A 17,068-nucleotide genomic window follows, 5' to 3' on the forward strand; every position below is an offset into this window, starting at 1 on the left:
CCACAATCATAAACCTGGTTTTAGTAGTTCAAGAACGTAGCATGATTAAAATGCATATTTGATTGCTGAGGAAGTGTTTTCTATTTGATTTTCAAGATTTCCACAGCTCTTCCCACTGAATCACAAACTATGAGGAGGTTGGGTGAACAACCAAATTTAGAAATCATTTGGGGTGAGGGTGGCAAGCAAGCTTGCTGAAAGGGAAGCAAGCAACCTGAGTGAAAGACAAATGCTTTGCAGAAGATTGATATGAGTAGAAATATGCCACCACAGCTGCTTCAACCAATTATGGCTATGCAGAATGAAGGAAAAAATAGCTGACTGTCACAGCGTGCTTGTTGAAATAACTGCTAAATAATTAATTCTCCACATTATTGTCAGCAGGTGTTTCTACCATTAAACTCTGGCTATTTAATTGGCAGTTCTGCCAAAAAAAGGCAAGTGACTCTTAAACATGCATCTCAGACAGAAAGGAGGAAAGGATAGCCTGTAACAACCTGGAAAGATAATAAATATCACACTCAGGGCAATTCTAAGGAATTCAATATACTGGAGACGATCTGACATGGTGGTCCCTGCACAAAAGAGTTTTAAATCTCCTCCATTATTTTGCTGTGTATTGGTTTCTGGTGACAATCCTGTCAACTTCCCAAATGTTAGCACATGCACAGATTGCTAGGGCCCCTCTCCCTTTTCCACCTTGAAATCCTTCAAGCTTTTTTCCTGTTCTGGTCAATGTCACCTTTTTTGAAGATTAGGGAGGGACATTACAATTAATTAATGTTTCTCCACAACTCATCATATTAACTTAAAGGAAAAATTTTGATTACATAAGTTAGGTTCTTTACAAGCTACTTAGAACTTTGCCACAGATGTCATGTATTGTGAATGGAACTGCTTCGTGCTGTTCTTCAATTGTATCTTGAAATATCAAAACAGATTTTTTTTAACTCTTTGGCTTCTTTCCAACATATCCTGCATACCCACCCCTTCCCTCCTTCCTTCCTTTCCATTTCACTCATGAAGTGCAATTAAAGATATTCTGGTTTGGGAAATTCTAATTCTCATAGGGCTGTACAATGTGAAATTTGTTTTCTTCCTGCAAACTAAATGGTAAACCAGAATTAAACCATGGTTTAGACCGTCTGCGTGAAAGAAAAACTCCAACTGGTCCAAATATTTACATTCAGGTTATCACAGCAAACTGGAGTTTAATTGAAGGCTTTTGAAATCAGGAAGCTCTCAACTGTCCCAAGGAGTCAGAGAGAACACAACAAACAGCAACAAGCTAGTCTTATGCCCATCACAAACAATCTCTGACTATGGATGATGTCTGAATTCTGTTTTTTTCCACCCACTGTACCCTTCTTTGTCCCCCAAAAGCCCATATCTTTATGTTGATTGATTCAAAGGAACACTTTGGAGTGAAAATTGGAGATCCACAGCAGTGGCAAATGTGAGGAAAAAATCACCTTCTTCTTCTCCACAAATGGAAATGCTACTTTGACTGATAAGCCATTTCTGCACCGTGGCATCCAAGCCCAAATGTAAGAGACTATGGTCTTTTCCACAAAGTCATTTACAATATATCTTGCCAACAAATGCTACTTTTTCCCTTTGAATTCCAGATGTTTTTTCCTTTGATTCTTGGAATGTTTTCCCTACATTTTTCTTCTGATGTTTCCCCAAGAACTTGAACTGACATTTTTTCAAACCTGTTTCCGAGTCAGCTTCCCTTCAGTGTGCGATCATGTAACCGGTGCTCCACCAAACACCTGGCCTTATCCATGTCCCAGGGAGTTGTCCAAAGGGGAGGCCCTTTAACCCTTTCCTCCTCCCCCTCAACCTCCATTTTCAAAAGGAAGTAGTTTTTCTTTTTGTCATATCAAGCTAACATTGAGGCAGAGAAACAAAGAAGCAGGGTCTATCAGGTCAACTTTCTCAGTTTCACATGAAACTTCCAATGTAACTTTAGGACACAAAGTGATTTTGAAGCTGGGGCTGACTGCATCAGCAATAGAATGCTGAGACTCTGAGGTAATTGAAAAGAGTACTGGAGTAATCACTGTATGTAATCAGGGACTGCTACAGTAACTATCGTGCATTACTGCAGATCAAATTTGACTGGAAAATGTTGTGTAGTGGGGGGGGGGGGTACATGATTCTGTTCCTTCAAGGTAATAGCATCTGCTCCAGGAGTTGTTTTGGTTCCCATTTTGGGTTGGTAGTAGAAATGGAGGCTGAAATATTTTTGAATTAACAGTTCAAAATGTAACTGTGCGGTAATGCTACTGCGTCTGCACAAAATAAAAAAGGAGCAAGGTTGTTGCTTTTGCACCACAGATTACATCCCACCACCATCAGAAATAATATATATTCAGCATCAGCATGTGCAACTGGAGATACAAGGTGGGAATCCCCAAAACGACAGGGGGAAAGGAGGTATGCAGAAGGATTTTGCAGAAAACATTTCCACAAAAACAAGGTCTGACCACTGGGAAAATCTGTGGTAAGCTGTGCATGCAGACAACACCTGTGTCAGAGCACAGCTGTTTTAGTATCAACATTATAAAATAGCAACACATAAAATAAGGTTTCAATAGTTAAAGGCAATGAAAACATGCAAATGCATCCAACTGACCTGATGCTCGCCTGGTGAACCGGTTTATGACTGGGGCTAAAAAGGAAAGAAAAGAAAAGAAAAAATATTGTTAGCAAATTCTCAAACCTTTAAGGAAAACACAGTAAAACTTTGTTACCAATATGTGAACCAAACTGTAAATACATTCCATTTTGCAGTCTGTTCACACAATTCACAACAGAATTTCAGAGTCATACATAAATACAGTGATAAATCTCTCAAAGCATCTTAAAAGAAATTGAAGGGAATTAGAAGACCCTGATAATTAACTCAAACCAGCGTGAAAATTCAGTCCCTTCCCCAACTACAATTTCATTTTTCTGTTGACAGAGAGAAATTTTTCTCTCTTTCTCACAATACTAGAACCAGGGGGCATCCATTGAAAATGCTGGGGGGAAGAATTAGGACTAATAAAAGGAAACATTTCTTCACGCAACGTGTGATTGGTGTTTGGAATAAGCTGCCACAGGAGGTGGTGATGGCCGCTAACCTGGATAACTTTAAAAGGGGCTTGGACAGATTTATGGAGGAGAAGTCGATCTATGGCTACCGATCTTGATCCTCCTTGACCTGAGATTGCAAAGGCCTTAACAGTCCAGGTGCTCAGGAGCAGCAGCAGCAGAAGGCCATTGCTTTCACATCCTGCATGTGAGCTCCCAAAGGCACCTGGTGGGCCACTGCGAGTAGTAGAGAGCTGGACTAGATGGACTCCGGTCTGATCCAGCTGGCTTGTTCTTATGTTCTTATGTTCTTAAACAGAGACTTTCATCCTCCAAAGCTCAGTTGGTCATTCTAGCAGATATAAAAATTCCATGAACAACGTTATTCTACCAATTTGTAAGTATATATTCTAACTCAAGAATGTGATTAGTCAATACTGAGTGAGAGAACCCTAGGCTCAGCAAGTTTCATCCTAGCTGTACCTCATCAGATGTCAGAAGCTAATCAGAATCAGTCCTGGTTAGCATTTGAATGGAAGACCACCAAGGAAGTTCAGGGTTGCAATGCAGAGGCAGGCAATAGGAAGTCACCTTTGACTGCCTCTTGCCTTGAAAGCACATCTGGGTAATTATAAATAGGCTTTGACTTAACAGCACTTTATATGCATACTTCAAGTTGGCCATGTTACTTCTCTCAGTCCTTGGAAAGATACCAGCAAGGATACAACATACACACTCTCCATGGGTACCTTATTTGCCCAAAAATAATGGGAACAGTCACAGGGAACAGAGTGTTCTGCATGTTCTTAAAATGCAGCTGGTTCACAATTATAAACACCTGAGCAGAATCAGAGGTAACTGCCAATTTACTCTGGATCCAAACCATTATTTTTCTCTTTGGTTTAATTAATTTTTATTTACCATCCCAAGTACTCTTTTAAGTAAAAGAGAGGAATATTAATTTGATAAATAGGCTAAACCAAATAATTAACTAGTTCTAAAATGCTTATGTGTTTCCTACCCTAACCCTCAAGCTCTACACGATAGTTTTTATCATGTTTTTCTAATGTCAGATTCTGATAATGAAACAGATGCCAAGTTGCTGCATATTTCATAACTTTTTCTCAGATTCTGAAAGGCATATGAAGCATATGAAATACTCCTTTCTGCTACAGTGTTCCAGCCATCTCTAGTTAACAGATCTTAGCCAATATGTTCACTAACAGTTTATTTGAAAAATACAACTCACTGTGACAAATGAGGAATATTCTGGTCCACAGGCAGAAAATTTCCTGTCCTGCCTGTTGCATTGAGACAGAAACAGCAACAGATTTTTTTTTTTTGGGGGGGGGGGGGTATGTATGAAAGGCCAACTGTTGGGTGAAAATGGAGAAACTCTGACAGAGGACAGGGAGAAAGAAGATAGGTTCAATGCTTATTTTGCCTGTTTTTTCCCCTAAAGGAGAGAACAAAGCCATTTAGAGAAGGCAGTAGACAAGGCAAGGCATGGAATTTGGGCCGCTGGTTGACATGGATATCGATGTAGTTGAGAGGCACTAGGCTGCATTGGATGAGTATAAATCCCCCGGACCAGTCTGTCTGATTCCTTTCCCAGGGATGATACTGGAGCAGGTTTTAAAGGAATCAATCTGCAAGTATCTGAAAGACAACTTGGTGATCCTGGAAAGTCAGCACAGATTTGTCTCCAACAGCTCCTGCCGGATCAACCTCATTTTCTCCTTTAATCAAGTGATGACACTATTGGATTGAGGGAATGCTGTTAATGCCATTTACCTGGATTTCAGTAAAGCCTTTGACAGACTTCCCTATGATGTCTTGATGAGTAAACTTGACTGTCGACTGGATGAAAGCATAGTTAGGTGGATAGGAAATTAGTTGGAGAACTGTACTCAAGAAGTAGCTGTCAACGGCATTTCACCTGAATGGAGGGAAGTGTCCAGTTGTGTGTCATAGGGCAAGGTTATAGACCCGGTACTTTTCAATATTTTTATACATGATCTGGATAAGGGGACAGAAGGACTACTCATTAAATTTGCAGATAACGCCGAACTGGGAGGAGCAGCAAACACAGCAGAAGATAGAGACAGGATTCAACAAGATCCGAACACATTAGAAAAGTGGGTAGATGTGAACAAGATGCAATTCAACCACAATAAGTGCTGAGTCTGGGTAACAAAAATGAGAAACACAAATACAACACATACTACTGAGTAGCACTGTGTGTGAATAAGATCTTGGACTATAAATTAAATATGAGGAGCCAGTGTGATGCAGCAACAAAAAAAGGCTCAGGCAATTTTGTATCAAAGGCATAACATCCAAATCACAAGATGTCATAGTCCCACTGTACACTAGTCAGGTGAGCCTGGAGTATTGTGTACAGTTCTAGAGGCCTCACTTCAAAAAGGATGTGGACAGAATGGAGCGGTGCAGAGGAGAATGACGAGGATGATCAAGGGCCTGATGACCAAGCCTAAGAGGAAAGGCTGAGGGATTTGAGAATGTTTTGTCTGGAGAAAAAAAGATTAAGGAGGGACATGATTGCTCCCTGTAAGTATTTGAAAGACTGTCCCATAGAGGTGGGCAGAGAACTGTTCCTGTAGGCAGCAAAGGATAGGGCTCACAATAATGGGTTTAAATTACGGGCAGAAAGATTCTGACTGGGTATTAAGGGGAAAAATTAAACTAAGAGTTGTGCAACAGTGGAATCAGCTACCTATGCAGGTGGTGAGCTCCCCCTCACTGGCAGTCTTTAAGCAGCAGCTGGTTAAACACTTCTCTGGGATGCTGTAGGCCAGTGGTGGTGAACCTATGGCATGCGTGCCAGAGGTGGCACTCAGAGCTCTCTCTGTGGGCCAGAGGCATTCCTCCCATTGGGCAAAGTGGGCAGTTGCCTTGGGCGCAGCCTTGTGGGGGGGCGTAGGTTCGTTTGTGGGATTTTTTGTATTTTCAGTGTTTTTTTAATTTTTGGCCTGCAGGGGGCGCAGTTTTTAGGCTAGCAGCCTCACAATTTCAGGGATTCTTCAGGAGACTCTCCTGATGATATCACCCAGGTTTGGTGAGGTTTGGTCTAAGAAGTCCAAAGTTATGGACTCCCAAAGGGAGTGCCCCCATCCTCCATTGTTTCCAATGGGAGCTAATAGGAGATGAGGGCTACACCTTTGAGGGTCCATAACGTTGGACCCCCTGAACCAAACCTCACCAAACCTAGGTGGTATCATCAGTAGGGTCTCTTGAAGATAATCTGAAATTTTGGTGCTGCTATCTTAATAATTGTACCCCTGACATCAGGCACCCCCTAAATTTCCCAAGATTCTCCTTTTAAATCCACCCCCTTCATGCCAATGCTTCTTTTCTTTCTTTCTTTTATTCTCTCAATGCCTAATAAAGGTTATTATTATTATTATTATTAAATCCATCCCCTTCGGCATAGATTTAAAGGGAGAATCTGAGGTCCCTGGTTTAAACATTGAAAGTGATGATGCTGTTTCAGGGTGGGAGAATCCACCCCAAAAGAGCATCACTTTCAATGTCATTTTAAACTAATGGACCCCAGATTCTCCCTTTAAGGTGGATTTAAAAAAGGAGAATCTGGGCTCCCTAGTTTTAAACACCATTGAAAATGATGCTGTTTGGGGGTGGATTCCAGCATCACTTGTTTAAACTAGGGAGCCCAGATCTCACTTCTTAAATCCAATCCTGTAAAGAGAGAATCTAGGGTCCCCTGTTTCAAATAACATTGAAAGTGATGCTGTTTTCCCCAATTGGGGGATTGGATACAACACCATAAAATGTTTTCATAGCAGTAATAAAACATTTCGAAAGCATTTTCTGCTGTGTTCAGATTTGTGAGTTGGGGCATGTTCTATAATGTGATGGTGACTTTGAAAAAACCTGGGGGGAAAAAACATCATTGTTTAGTTTTTTACCGTGGGAGAGGTTGGCTTGGTCAGCCTATGTGGGGGGCATCAAACTCAGGTTTTGCCCAGGGCTCCAGTTTGCCTAGGTACGCCCCTGCTGTGGGCACGCACACACAGAGTTCGTCATGTATGGGGAGTGGAAAATCACACACACACTCACACACACACACATCTAGGCTGGCCTTGCTTCTGAGTAAACCCTCCTAGGGTCGTGATTCACCCATTCAAAGCGTTGCACGGTTGCTTCACCAAGCTTACTCCCGAGTAATGAACACCCAGGAGCAAACCGTTTTTTTCTAAACTAAAACCTCAGGTTAAATTGCCATGTTGGCACTTTGCAATAAATAAGCGGGTTTTGGGTTGCAATTTGGGCACTCGGTCTCAAAAAGGTTTGCCATCACTGCTGTAGGCTGATCCTATATTGAGAAGGGGCTGGACTAGATGGCCTGAATTTTCAGCCCCTTCCAATTCTATGATTCTGTGATTTTTATGAAAAACCAAAGCACATTGGGTAGCTCTTGGGAGGGGCATCAAATCACATCTGACTTAAAAATCCCCGATGGGGGTTTTAAGACAAGAGACTTTCCAAGGTGGTCTGCCATTGCCTACCCCTGTATCATGACAAACAAGGTCATGCTCCTCATCAGCTAAACAAGGTCAATCTCCACATCAGGAAAAAATCCTTTCTGTAAACTGTAATTCTTGTGCATGGCCTGTTCCCCTTCAACTCACCCCTCAAAGTAGTCCAGAAGTAAATTCCAGAGCCACCACTCTTACCTTCCAAACTCTTCTGTTGCATCTCGGTTGCTACTTTGGGAGGCTAAACTGACCTGGGACCTCTAGTTACTTATCCTGGTGCTAGACCACCAGAGAAACAGATTTCTACCATTTAGCGAAGGATTCTCAACAACGTGCAAGGAACAAGGAAAGCCTGCCTCCCAGGGCACTGACAATCACCAGTCTAAGGAATCATTCTTATTCTGGATTGGTTGCAGACATTTTGCTGCCCGACCCAACTAACGGACGAGTCTCACATTCTCCAACATTGAAAGAGATTTTCTTGGAATCACCAACACCCCCCAAAACATTCTTGCCCTGAGCAACTACATGGGTTATGTGAAACTGGCTGGCTATGCCAGTTCACATGATGTTAATTCTACACAAAATAATCCAGATTTTTTTTGTTCAAACTTTGGCCCCTTCCACACAGAAAATGTGTAATGGGTTGCAGTTGGGATACAGGAACCCATTTTCCTGTTTTTGCATTCACAAGCATTCATGTAGCCAGCAACTGGGGCCCACGGAAACAATCCAGGTTGCTGTTGTGCCTTAGAACAGAGATGAGTTTATTTTTTTTTAATTTACTTTCCACCGATGCATAGCTACAAAGGCATGCATAAATGAACCCGCACAGCCATGCTGCTGTTTCACCATACAACCATCTACACCTGTAATTAACTGTTCTAATAAACAATTCTATTATTTTGCTGCTGTTGAAAAAAAACTGATCCAACCCAGAAGGCTGCTAGAAAGTAGGCATAAGATCTACAGCAAAAATCCACTAAATTCGGGCTTGCTGTAACTATTACCAGATTCTGGCAGAAGACAACGCATTCACTCAGGAGGCAGCCACTCAGCCTCAAGGACCATTTGCCAAGGTTCCTTCATTAGAAAGAGCACAAATTGCCCCAAATAAAGGCATTCAATTCAGAAGCAGAAAGATAAAGGTTGGGAATTGAGAAACTAGCTGAAGCTAAAGCAGATAGAAAGCAAAAGTCACTCTAGGGCAGTGAGGGATGGGAATGTGGGAAAGATTGCCAAAAGAAGAAAACGTATTTTAGGGTTGGACTGACTACAGTCTCATAAGCATTTTGTACTTTCCCCTATAGAATCCCATGTTCCAACAACAAACTTCCAGGAATCTTTAGCCAGTTACACCTTCACTAAGAGATCCTGAGACTGTGCTCGTGTTTAAAAACATGCTATGGTAGATCAGATCAAGATCCAGCTAGTCCAGAATCCCAGCAACCAAAAGTGTTGCATGGTTCATTAGAAACTGACCAAATATCTACTTTCCTTGAATAATTCTGCAGATCTCATATTAACCTTCAAAATAAATCTGAAGTGAAAAAAGCAGCTAGGTTTTGTGCCTCAAAAAGTTATTTGTAAAGTTAATTACTGAAGATGGATAGACATATCTTGTCTGCTACACAGCAACAGCAAAATTCTAAATTGTATAGGCACCATTCTACTTGAATAGTCCACAATGCATATTAGAAGTTGGCCCTATCTGCGGTACTTAAATTCAGGGATGGAATAATGCAAGGAACACCTACAACATTAACAAATGCCCTCTGCAGCTACCATTTTGGGGGGGTGCTAGATAACCACAACAATACTGCCAGACTTCAAGCCTTGGTTTCTAACAGTAAAATGCAGGGGGGTTAGCAGGGCTTACTTTGGCCTTTGAGGTAATCATTCATTGCCTAGCAACAACCAATGGCACACTCAGATGCTAATGCTGACTATTATTCAACAGCAGCCATCCCCAAAAGTCAAAGTGGTATAGTGGTTAGAGTTACAGACTATGATTTGGGGAACCCAGGTTCGAACATCCCCTTCTGCTATGGAAACTCATTGAATGAGCCTGGGCCAGTTGCACACTCCCAGCCTAATCAAATCTCACAGAGGCTTTGTGAAGATAAAATATGATAAACAGGAGAGGGAGGGGCAGAAGAATGAGCTAAGCTGCTTTTGGTTCCCATTGAGGATATAGGTGTGGTATAAGTGAAGTGAATAATAAACATAGCTAAAGATGGAGCAGATGAAAGGAGCAGGTCTGGTAGATGAAAAAGAGAAGCAGACAAAGGAAAAAGGATATGGGGACTGCCTGGAAGGAAAAAAAGAAGGAACAGTAGGAGATGTGATGAAGGAGAAACTGAGATGTCCCCCAACAAGTCCTCATAGAATACAATGTACTTGACTTATAACATTTCCTTTCAGAAAGCTTTATGTGTCTTCTTAACTAGGTACATATTAGGACTAGAACCATTTAGTGCCAACAGTTCTACTCCAACAATATTCACCAGACATCACAGTTAGTTAGTTAGTTAGTTAGTTAGTTAGTTAGTCAGTCAGTCAGTCAGTCAGTCAGTCAGTCAGTCAGACTTCTTATACCGCCCACCCCCAAAGGACTCTGAGCTGTTTACAGCATATAAATACAACAAGATAAAACCCACTATGTGATAATATGGGAGTCTGGGGTATCCAAGAGTGTTTGAAACTCAAGTTAGAAAGTGTGCAGAGACTGGATTCCGATCTGGACAACAGCAAAAGGTGAAGATTCTTTTAAGCCTTAACTACATACCTGTTTTCTGATCAAAAACAACTCTGGGGGAAGAACTGTAAGTGCAACTATGATACTGCACTCACACCAGTATTAGGGTAAGGCACATGCAGGTCCACAAACATATCTTTTCAACTCATGCAGATCTGCCTCCAGCAAAGAATCTATGAATACTCATGAGGGTGAAGGATTCATTGTGCACATCTAGAACTTCATACATTAATAAGACACTGGGAAACCACACTTTCCAATTCAAGCCCAAGCTCTTAACATGAGCAGTAGAAATAATGGGGGAGGGGGGGAGGGGATCTGCACTGGTTGAAGTTATCAGACTATCCAAGGGAAACCTTTAGCAATTTCATAGTCCAGTGAAAGGGGGGCCATTTGACGATGTCACCGCTCAATGTATGATAACATTTCTATTAAGTTCCGTCCCTTCCTATGAATCAACTTGGGCGCAACAAAAACATAAAAGCAATGTGTGGCCAGAAATTTAAAAATCATCCATTTTTTGTTAAATGCACTGTATTTGTTTGCTTATATGAATTACAGTCCACTTTTCTCACAATGTAAATCACTATGATCAACAAGATGAATATCCAAAGGGTTTGGATATCATGTTTCTTCACCTTCTGCATATGTGTGTGTGTGTGTGTGTGTGTGTGTGTGTGTGTGTGTGTGTGTGTGTGTGTGTGTGTGTGTGTGTGTGTGTGTGTGGAGAGAGAGAGAGAGAGAGAGAGAGAGAGAGAGGCACTATTGTTTCGTTGCTAAGGAGACTGATTTGCGTCATAAAAAGTATTCTGCTCCTATAATGTGCCAAGTTTCCCTCCTAGGCCTGAACACCTTAGAAGCATCTAAATGAGGAGGGCCAGGCATTCAAAACTATCTACACATAGCATCTTTCCCTGAAGACAACAGTAATGAAGAGAGGATCTCTGCAGAAAAGGATTGTTTTGCACCATTTCTGGGCTATCATCCAGAAGTGGAGTTATGACCCTGCCTCTGTACTGCGTTTATCGCAGCACTCCCAAGTAAAATCCTGAAACACACTGCCCACACACAGCAAGATCCTAATGACTCAACAGCAAGTCCTATTCAGTGCACTGGGATTCAACTGTTTCCTCCCAGCCACTAAGCTCTGCAAGTCAGCCTGTATTTAATTTAAATTAATAAGTTCAGTTACTGTCCTTCTGTACTGCCAGAGAGAGTCACATGTCCTGATCTTATCTCTCAAACATGCACCAAGAGAGGCATCCAAACTCATGTACCATGGTTTTGCTGCCACTTGCCTTCTCCCTCACCAGAGGAATCAGGCACTGGGATTTGTGTGCCAGAACCAAGGCTTTCAGTAGACAGTTAGAATGAGCTGTGGTGTTTCAGGGCTCAGCAGAGAGCAACATTCTGGGAAGAGATGTCAGCAACCCACCTGCCCTGCCCAGAATGAGAAAGGCTAGACCACAATAGCTAATTGTCAATACCATCTGGATACGTCATATTAACTGGAAGGAGGAAGGAAAACAGTTGCAGACAAAATAGTTAGCTTGGATATCAGTCTTATTTTTATCTTGTCCCTCCTTCAAGGAGCCCAGTATATTGTTTTCCCTCTTCCATTTTGTTGTAACTGCCATGAAAGACAGACTAGGCTGAGCAAATGACCCAACACCCAGCTAGCTAGATAGCTAGGCTGACTTGCAGAGCTTAGTGGCTGGGAGGAAACAGTTGAATCCCAGTGCACTAAATAGCTAGCTAGCTAGCTAGCTGTCTGTCTGTCTGTCTGTCTGTCTTTCTTTCTGTTAATGTATTAGTCTTCTAGGTTGCCCTTCCCCAAACTGGCTCAGGCAGCTTACAATGAAGAACATACAATGTTATAAAACATACAGCATTAAAAAGCTGATAAAATTTCATAAATTCTGTAATGTGCTTTGGTATCATTAAATTCCAGAATCACATAAATCCAATTAATAGTATCCCTGCATCACCATATCTATCCATCATGTTGTGGGGAGGGGAAAAGGTCAGGGGAGGTGTGGGGAGGCCAGCAGAATGGAAACCACTGCTTTCCAACCATGGGCTTGGTGGAACAGCTCCATCTTACAGGGCCTGCTAAATTGAGATAAATCCTGCAGGGTCCTCGTCTCACTCGACAGAGATTCCACCAGGTCAGGGCCAGGACAAAAAGGCTCTGGATCTGGCTGAGGACAGCCAGACTGTTTTAGGGCCAGGAACCACCAACAGGTTCCTGTTGGCGGAGCATAAATCTCTTTGGAGGACATATGGGGAATGGAAGCCTTGCAGGTATGACAGTCCCAGACCATTTAAGCCATAAGAGGGTTAGCATATGGGTCTCCCCAGTTCTAGTCTGATACTCTAATCACCAGTCAATACAGGCCAACTGGCAGAGCCAGTATGTTACCTTCAGTGCATGCCAACAAGGCGTACCATGTCTTTAGGGTACAGCTAAAAAGACAATGTGCAAAGTTGTGCATCTCTGAAGTTTCCTTGAGGCAAGCTACACTGCAAAAAATCAATGGGTTATAACATTTTGCACTCAAATGTAAAATGTTTGAAAATTTTGAAACAATGGAAGAAACATTTTTCAAGGTATTGGCTTGTTTGTTTTGGTTTTTAAAGAAAAAGTTGAAATACATGCAGCAATTGTTTTTAAACTGGTATCAGTGGTGGGATGGGAGGTCTGTTCGCACCAGGTATCACTTTTTTTTGGATCCCTTTAACCTGTTCATCCTTGCAGATATTGACAGGATCCCAATAGGTATGAAGCTGCTTGGATCTACACCCTCATACCTTGTAAAATCATGTTGCAAAGTGGTAAGAGGTCCTCTGAGGTAAATTACTAATTTGTCTCTTTCATAAGGCTGTTTCCACCGCTCCCTGAAGGAGGCTTTTGTTAGACCTCCTTAGATAAAAAGGAGTGGTAATTACCCATTTCTAATTTAATTTTCTTGGGGAAAGTAAATTAATGAGCTCAGCAACTTCAGGATTTCCTCAATGAGATGTCTGTCCTTGAACCTTTCAATCAGGCTTCAGACTTGGTTTCCTTGACTGATGATGTTCATTTAGATAAAGGCATGCCAGTGCTGTTAATCCTTTTGAATCTATGAGCTGTATACAATACAGCAGACCATGTGGTCCTGATCAAAATTGCCTAACCTCCCTAGGAGTCAGGGGCTCCAATTTCAGATGGTTCTCCTCATTTCTCCAAGGATGTTCTCACAGGGTGGCTATCAGGAAGGAGAAGTCTTCATGCTGAGAACTGGATTGTAGGATCCCACAGAGTGTGATTCACTCTCCAATGTTTATATACATATCCCTCTCACTGAAATCACCAGGAGGTTTGGAGTTGGGTGCCTTCAGTATGTTGATGACATGCAGCTCTTTCTCTTCCTGGATAAGCAGCTGGCAGCAGGCCTCTCAGCACAAACCCAGTGCCTAGATGCAATTGACAAGTGGTCAAAGGGGAAGCTGACTGAAGATGAATCCATCTAAGATGAGATCATGTGGCCGGGAAAGATGGAATGGCCAGTTGGAAGATTACTTTTGAGTTACAGTGGTGTCCAGCTGACCACGGCAGACACTGTAAAAAGCCTTGAGATATGGCTGGACCACAAAATCCACAAAATAAAATTCCACGGGGATGCAAAGAATATGTTACTAGACATCTTTCCAAAGAACTTACCAGGGCAACTACAAGAACTAATTATGTGTTTGTCAACTGCAGCCAGAGTAATATTTACAACCAAATGGAAAGCAGAGAAATGCTCTAAATGAGAAAACTGGGAAGAAAAAATTACAGAATATACTACAATGCCCAAGTTAACTAAACATGTAAGTAGAAGGCCAAAACAGGAGTTTGATGAGAAATGGAAACTATATTTTCTGTACTATATTGAAATTGTAATAAAATTAAGTTTGATAATTTTTGCATATTTGGTAGATTAAAAAATTAATATCTAGACTTTTGACCCCAAGTGAATATGTATTGTAGTTGTATATTTAATTAAGTAATTAAGTAAAGGTAAGTAAAGACTCCCCCAAATTAAAATCTTTAAAACATTATATATTCATTGTATGATGGGGGGGGGGGTGTTTTCATTTTTTGTATCCTATTTTTTATGTTTTCTGTCTTCTGTATTCTTGGTATTTTATATAAATGAGAAAATAATAAAACATATTCAAAAAAAGTTGTTTACTATTACGTTCTTCATAAGAATATAAGAACAAGCCAGCTGGATCAGACCAAAGTCCATCTAGTCCAGCTCTCTGCTACTCGCAGTGGCCCACCAGGTGCCTTTGGGAGCTCACATGTAGGATGTGAACGCAATGGCCTTCATGGCTGTTGTTCCCGACCATCACCTGGTCTGTTAAGGCATCTGCAATCTCAGATCAAGGAGGATCAAGATTGGCAGCCATAAATCGACACTCCTCCATAAATCTGTCCAAGCCCCTTTTAAAGCTATCCAGGTTAGTGGCCATCACCACCTCCTGTGGCAGCATATTCCAAACAATTCAACTACACGCTGCGCGAAGCAGCGGCTTTTATTAGTCCTAATTCTTCCCCCCAGCATTTTCAATGAATGCCCCCTGGTTCTAGTATTGTGAGAAAGAGAGAAAAATTTCTCTCTGTCTGTAGTTGTGACCGCGAGGTCAGCGCAAGAACGAGATGAGACGCGGTGATAACATCTGGTGGAGAGTGCCAGCAGCGGGCGCTGCAAGAGGGTGTCCGTGTTCCCAGCTTAATTCCGCCGCGTGCTGGTTCCTGGCACCTTTTATTATAATTCTAACGGGGGCGTGTAGAAGGGCGGAACGGGGGGCACTCCGGGAGAGCGGGAGAAAGGGAGACTGAGAGCTCATCATGTGCTGCATGATCTCATCTGGCTGCTAATGCGGGCGGAGAGGAGCATCAGCGTCTGGGCCTAATCCTCACCCGGGGGCAAGACCATTGTCCCTTTGTCCGGGACACCCGGTGGTTGTGAGCCAGGTAGTTCATGACCTGTGACTCATCGGGGGATGAGGGGTGGGGGCGCGGTGCGACCAGAAGGCCGTAGGAGCGCCGGTGTGCCAGCGCTCTACTTACGGTGCTGCTGGGTCAGCAGTGCATCCCAACATTTTCTACCCCATGCATAATTTTGTAGACTTCAATCATATCCCCCCTCAGCCGCCTCCTCTCCAAACTAAAGAGTCCCAAACGCTGCAGCCTCTCCTCATAGGGAAGGTGCTCCAGTCCCTCAATCATCCTTGTTGCCCTTCTCTGCACTTTTTCTATCTCCTCAATATCCTTTTTGAGATGCGGCGACCAGAACTGGACACAGTACTCCAAGTGCGGTCGCACCACTGCTTTATATAAGGGCATGACAATCTTTGCAGTTTTATTATCAATTCCTTTCCTAATGATCCCCAGCATAGAGTTTGCCTTTTTTACAGCTGCCATGCATTGAGTTGACATTCCCATGGAACTGTCAACTAAGACACCTAAATCCCTTTCCTGGTCTGTGACTGATAGCACTGACCCCTGTAGCGTGTATGTGAAGTTTGGATTTTTTGCCCCTATGAGCATCACTTTACATTTTGCTACATTGAACTGCATTTGCCATTTCTGAGCCCACTCACCTAATTTATCAAGGTCTGCTTGGAGCTCTTCGCAATCTTTTGTGGTTCTCACCACCCTACATAATTTGGTATCATCTGCAAACTTGGCCACCACGCTACCCACCCCTACTTCCAGGTCATTTATGACAGAGTGCCCCTGCACAGTACTAACCCGACTTAGCTGAAAAGTCACAGCATAGAACAGTGATGGCAAACCTTTTCGAGACCGAGTGCCCAAATTGCAACCCAAAACCCACTTATTTATCGCAAAGTGCCAACATGGCAATTTAACTTGAATACTGAGGTTTTAGTTTAGAAAAAATGGTTGGCTCCAAGGCGTGCATTACTCAGGAGTAAGCTTAGTGGTAGTTGGTGGCTTTGCTTTGAAGCAACCGTGCAACTCTTCCAATGGGTGAATCATTACCCTAGGAGGGTTTACTCAGAAGCAAACCCCATTGCCAGCAACTGAGCTTACTCCCAGGTAAAGGATCGCGCTTTAGTTCTTTGCATGAAAATCAGTGGGGTTTAACAGTGTTTAACAGGGTTACCTACACTGCTTCCCCAAAACTAGGTCTTAGGTTTAATGCTAATAATCGAGCCCAGCGGCCCAGGCCAGCCTAGATGTGGGGGGGGGGCACTCTGTTTGCGCATACCCACAGAGAGGGCTCTGAGTGCCACCTCTGGCACCCGTGCCATAGGTTCACCACCACTGGAATAGAATATATTAAAAATACATTTTTAATTTTTTAAAAAAGATTGGCGCTGCAATCCTAAACATACTTGCCAAGGACTATATTCCAGTAGACATGGGGGAACTTACTTCCAGTAAACAAGCAGAGAGTTGTATTGCAAAGATCCAGTTCAGAACAATAACACCTGCTAATGTTGGAATGACATATGCAGAATTCTGATACACTGAACTGGTCCTTCCTGACCAAAAACATTTATTTATGGTCTGTACGGTTTTGCTTCAAAACCAAGCATGTAATGCATTTGCATGCAACAAGAGATATCACACACACACACACACACACACACACACACACACTCACACACACACAAAGTGACAGAATAAGCAACAAATCAGTCAATCTAT

At 42.4% G+C, this 17,068-nt stretch overlaps 1 protein-coding gene across 1 annotated transcript in view; it reads right to left on the bottom strand.

Annotated features, from left to right (window-relative positions):
• The window catches only part of PRKAR2B (protein kinase cAMP-dependent type II regulatory subunit beta), an 80,090-nt gene that overhangs the window by 52,126 nt on the left and 10,896 nt on the right, over nt 1-17,068 (bottom strand). The window contains exon 2 of the mRNA XM_048499489.1: nt 2,642-2,677. Coding sequence (XP_048355446.1) covers nt 2,642-2,677 — 36 coding nt within the window. The remainder of the gene's footprint in view (nt 1-2,641; nt 2,678-17,068) is intronic.

This window comes from Sphaerodactylus townsendi, linkage group LG06 (genome assembly GCF_021028975.2).
Source record: "Sphaerodactylus townsendi isolate TG3544 linkage group LG06, MPM_Stown_v2.3, whole genome shotgun sequence".
NCBI classification, from domain to species: Eukaryota; Metazoa; Chordata; class Lepidosauria; order Squamata; family Sphaerodactylidae; genus Sphaerodactylus; species Sphaerodactylus townsendi.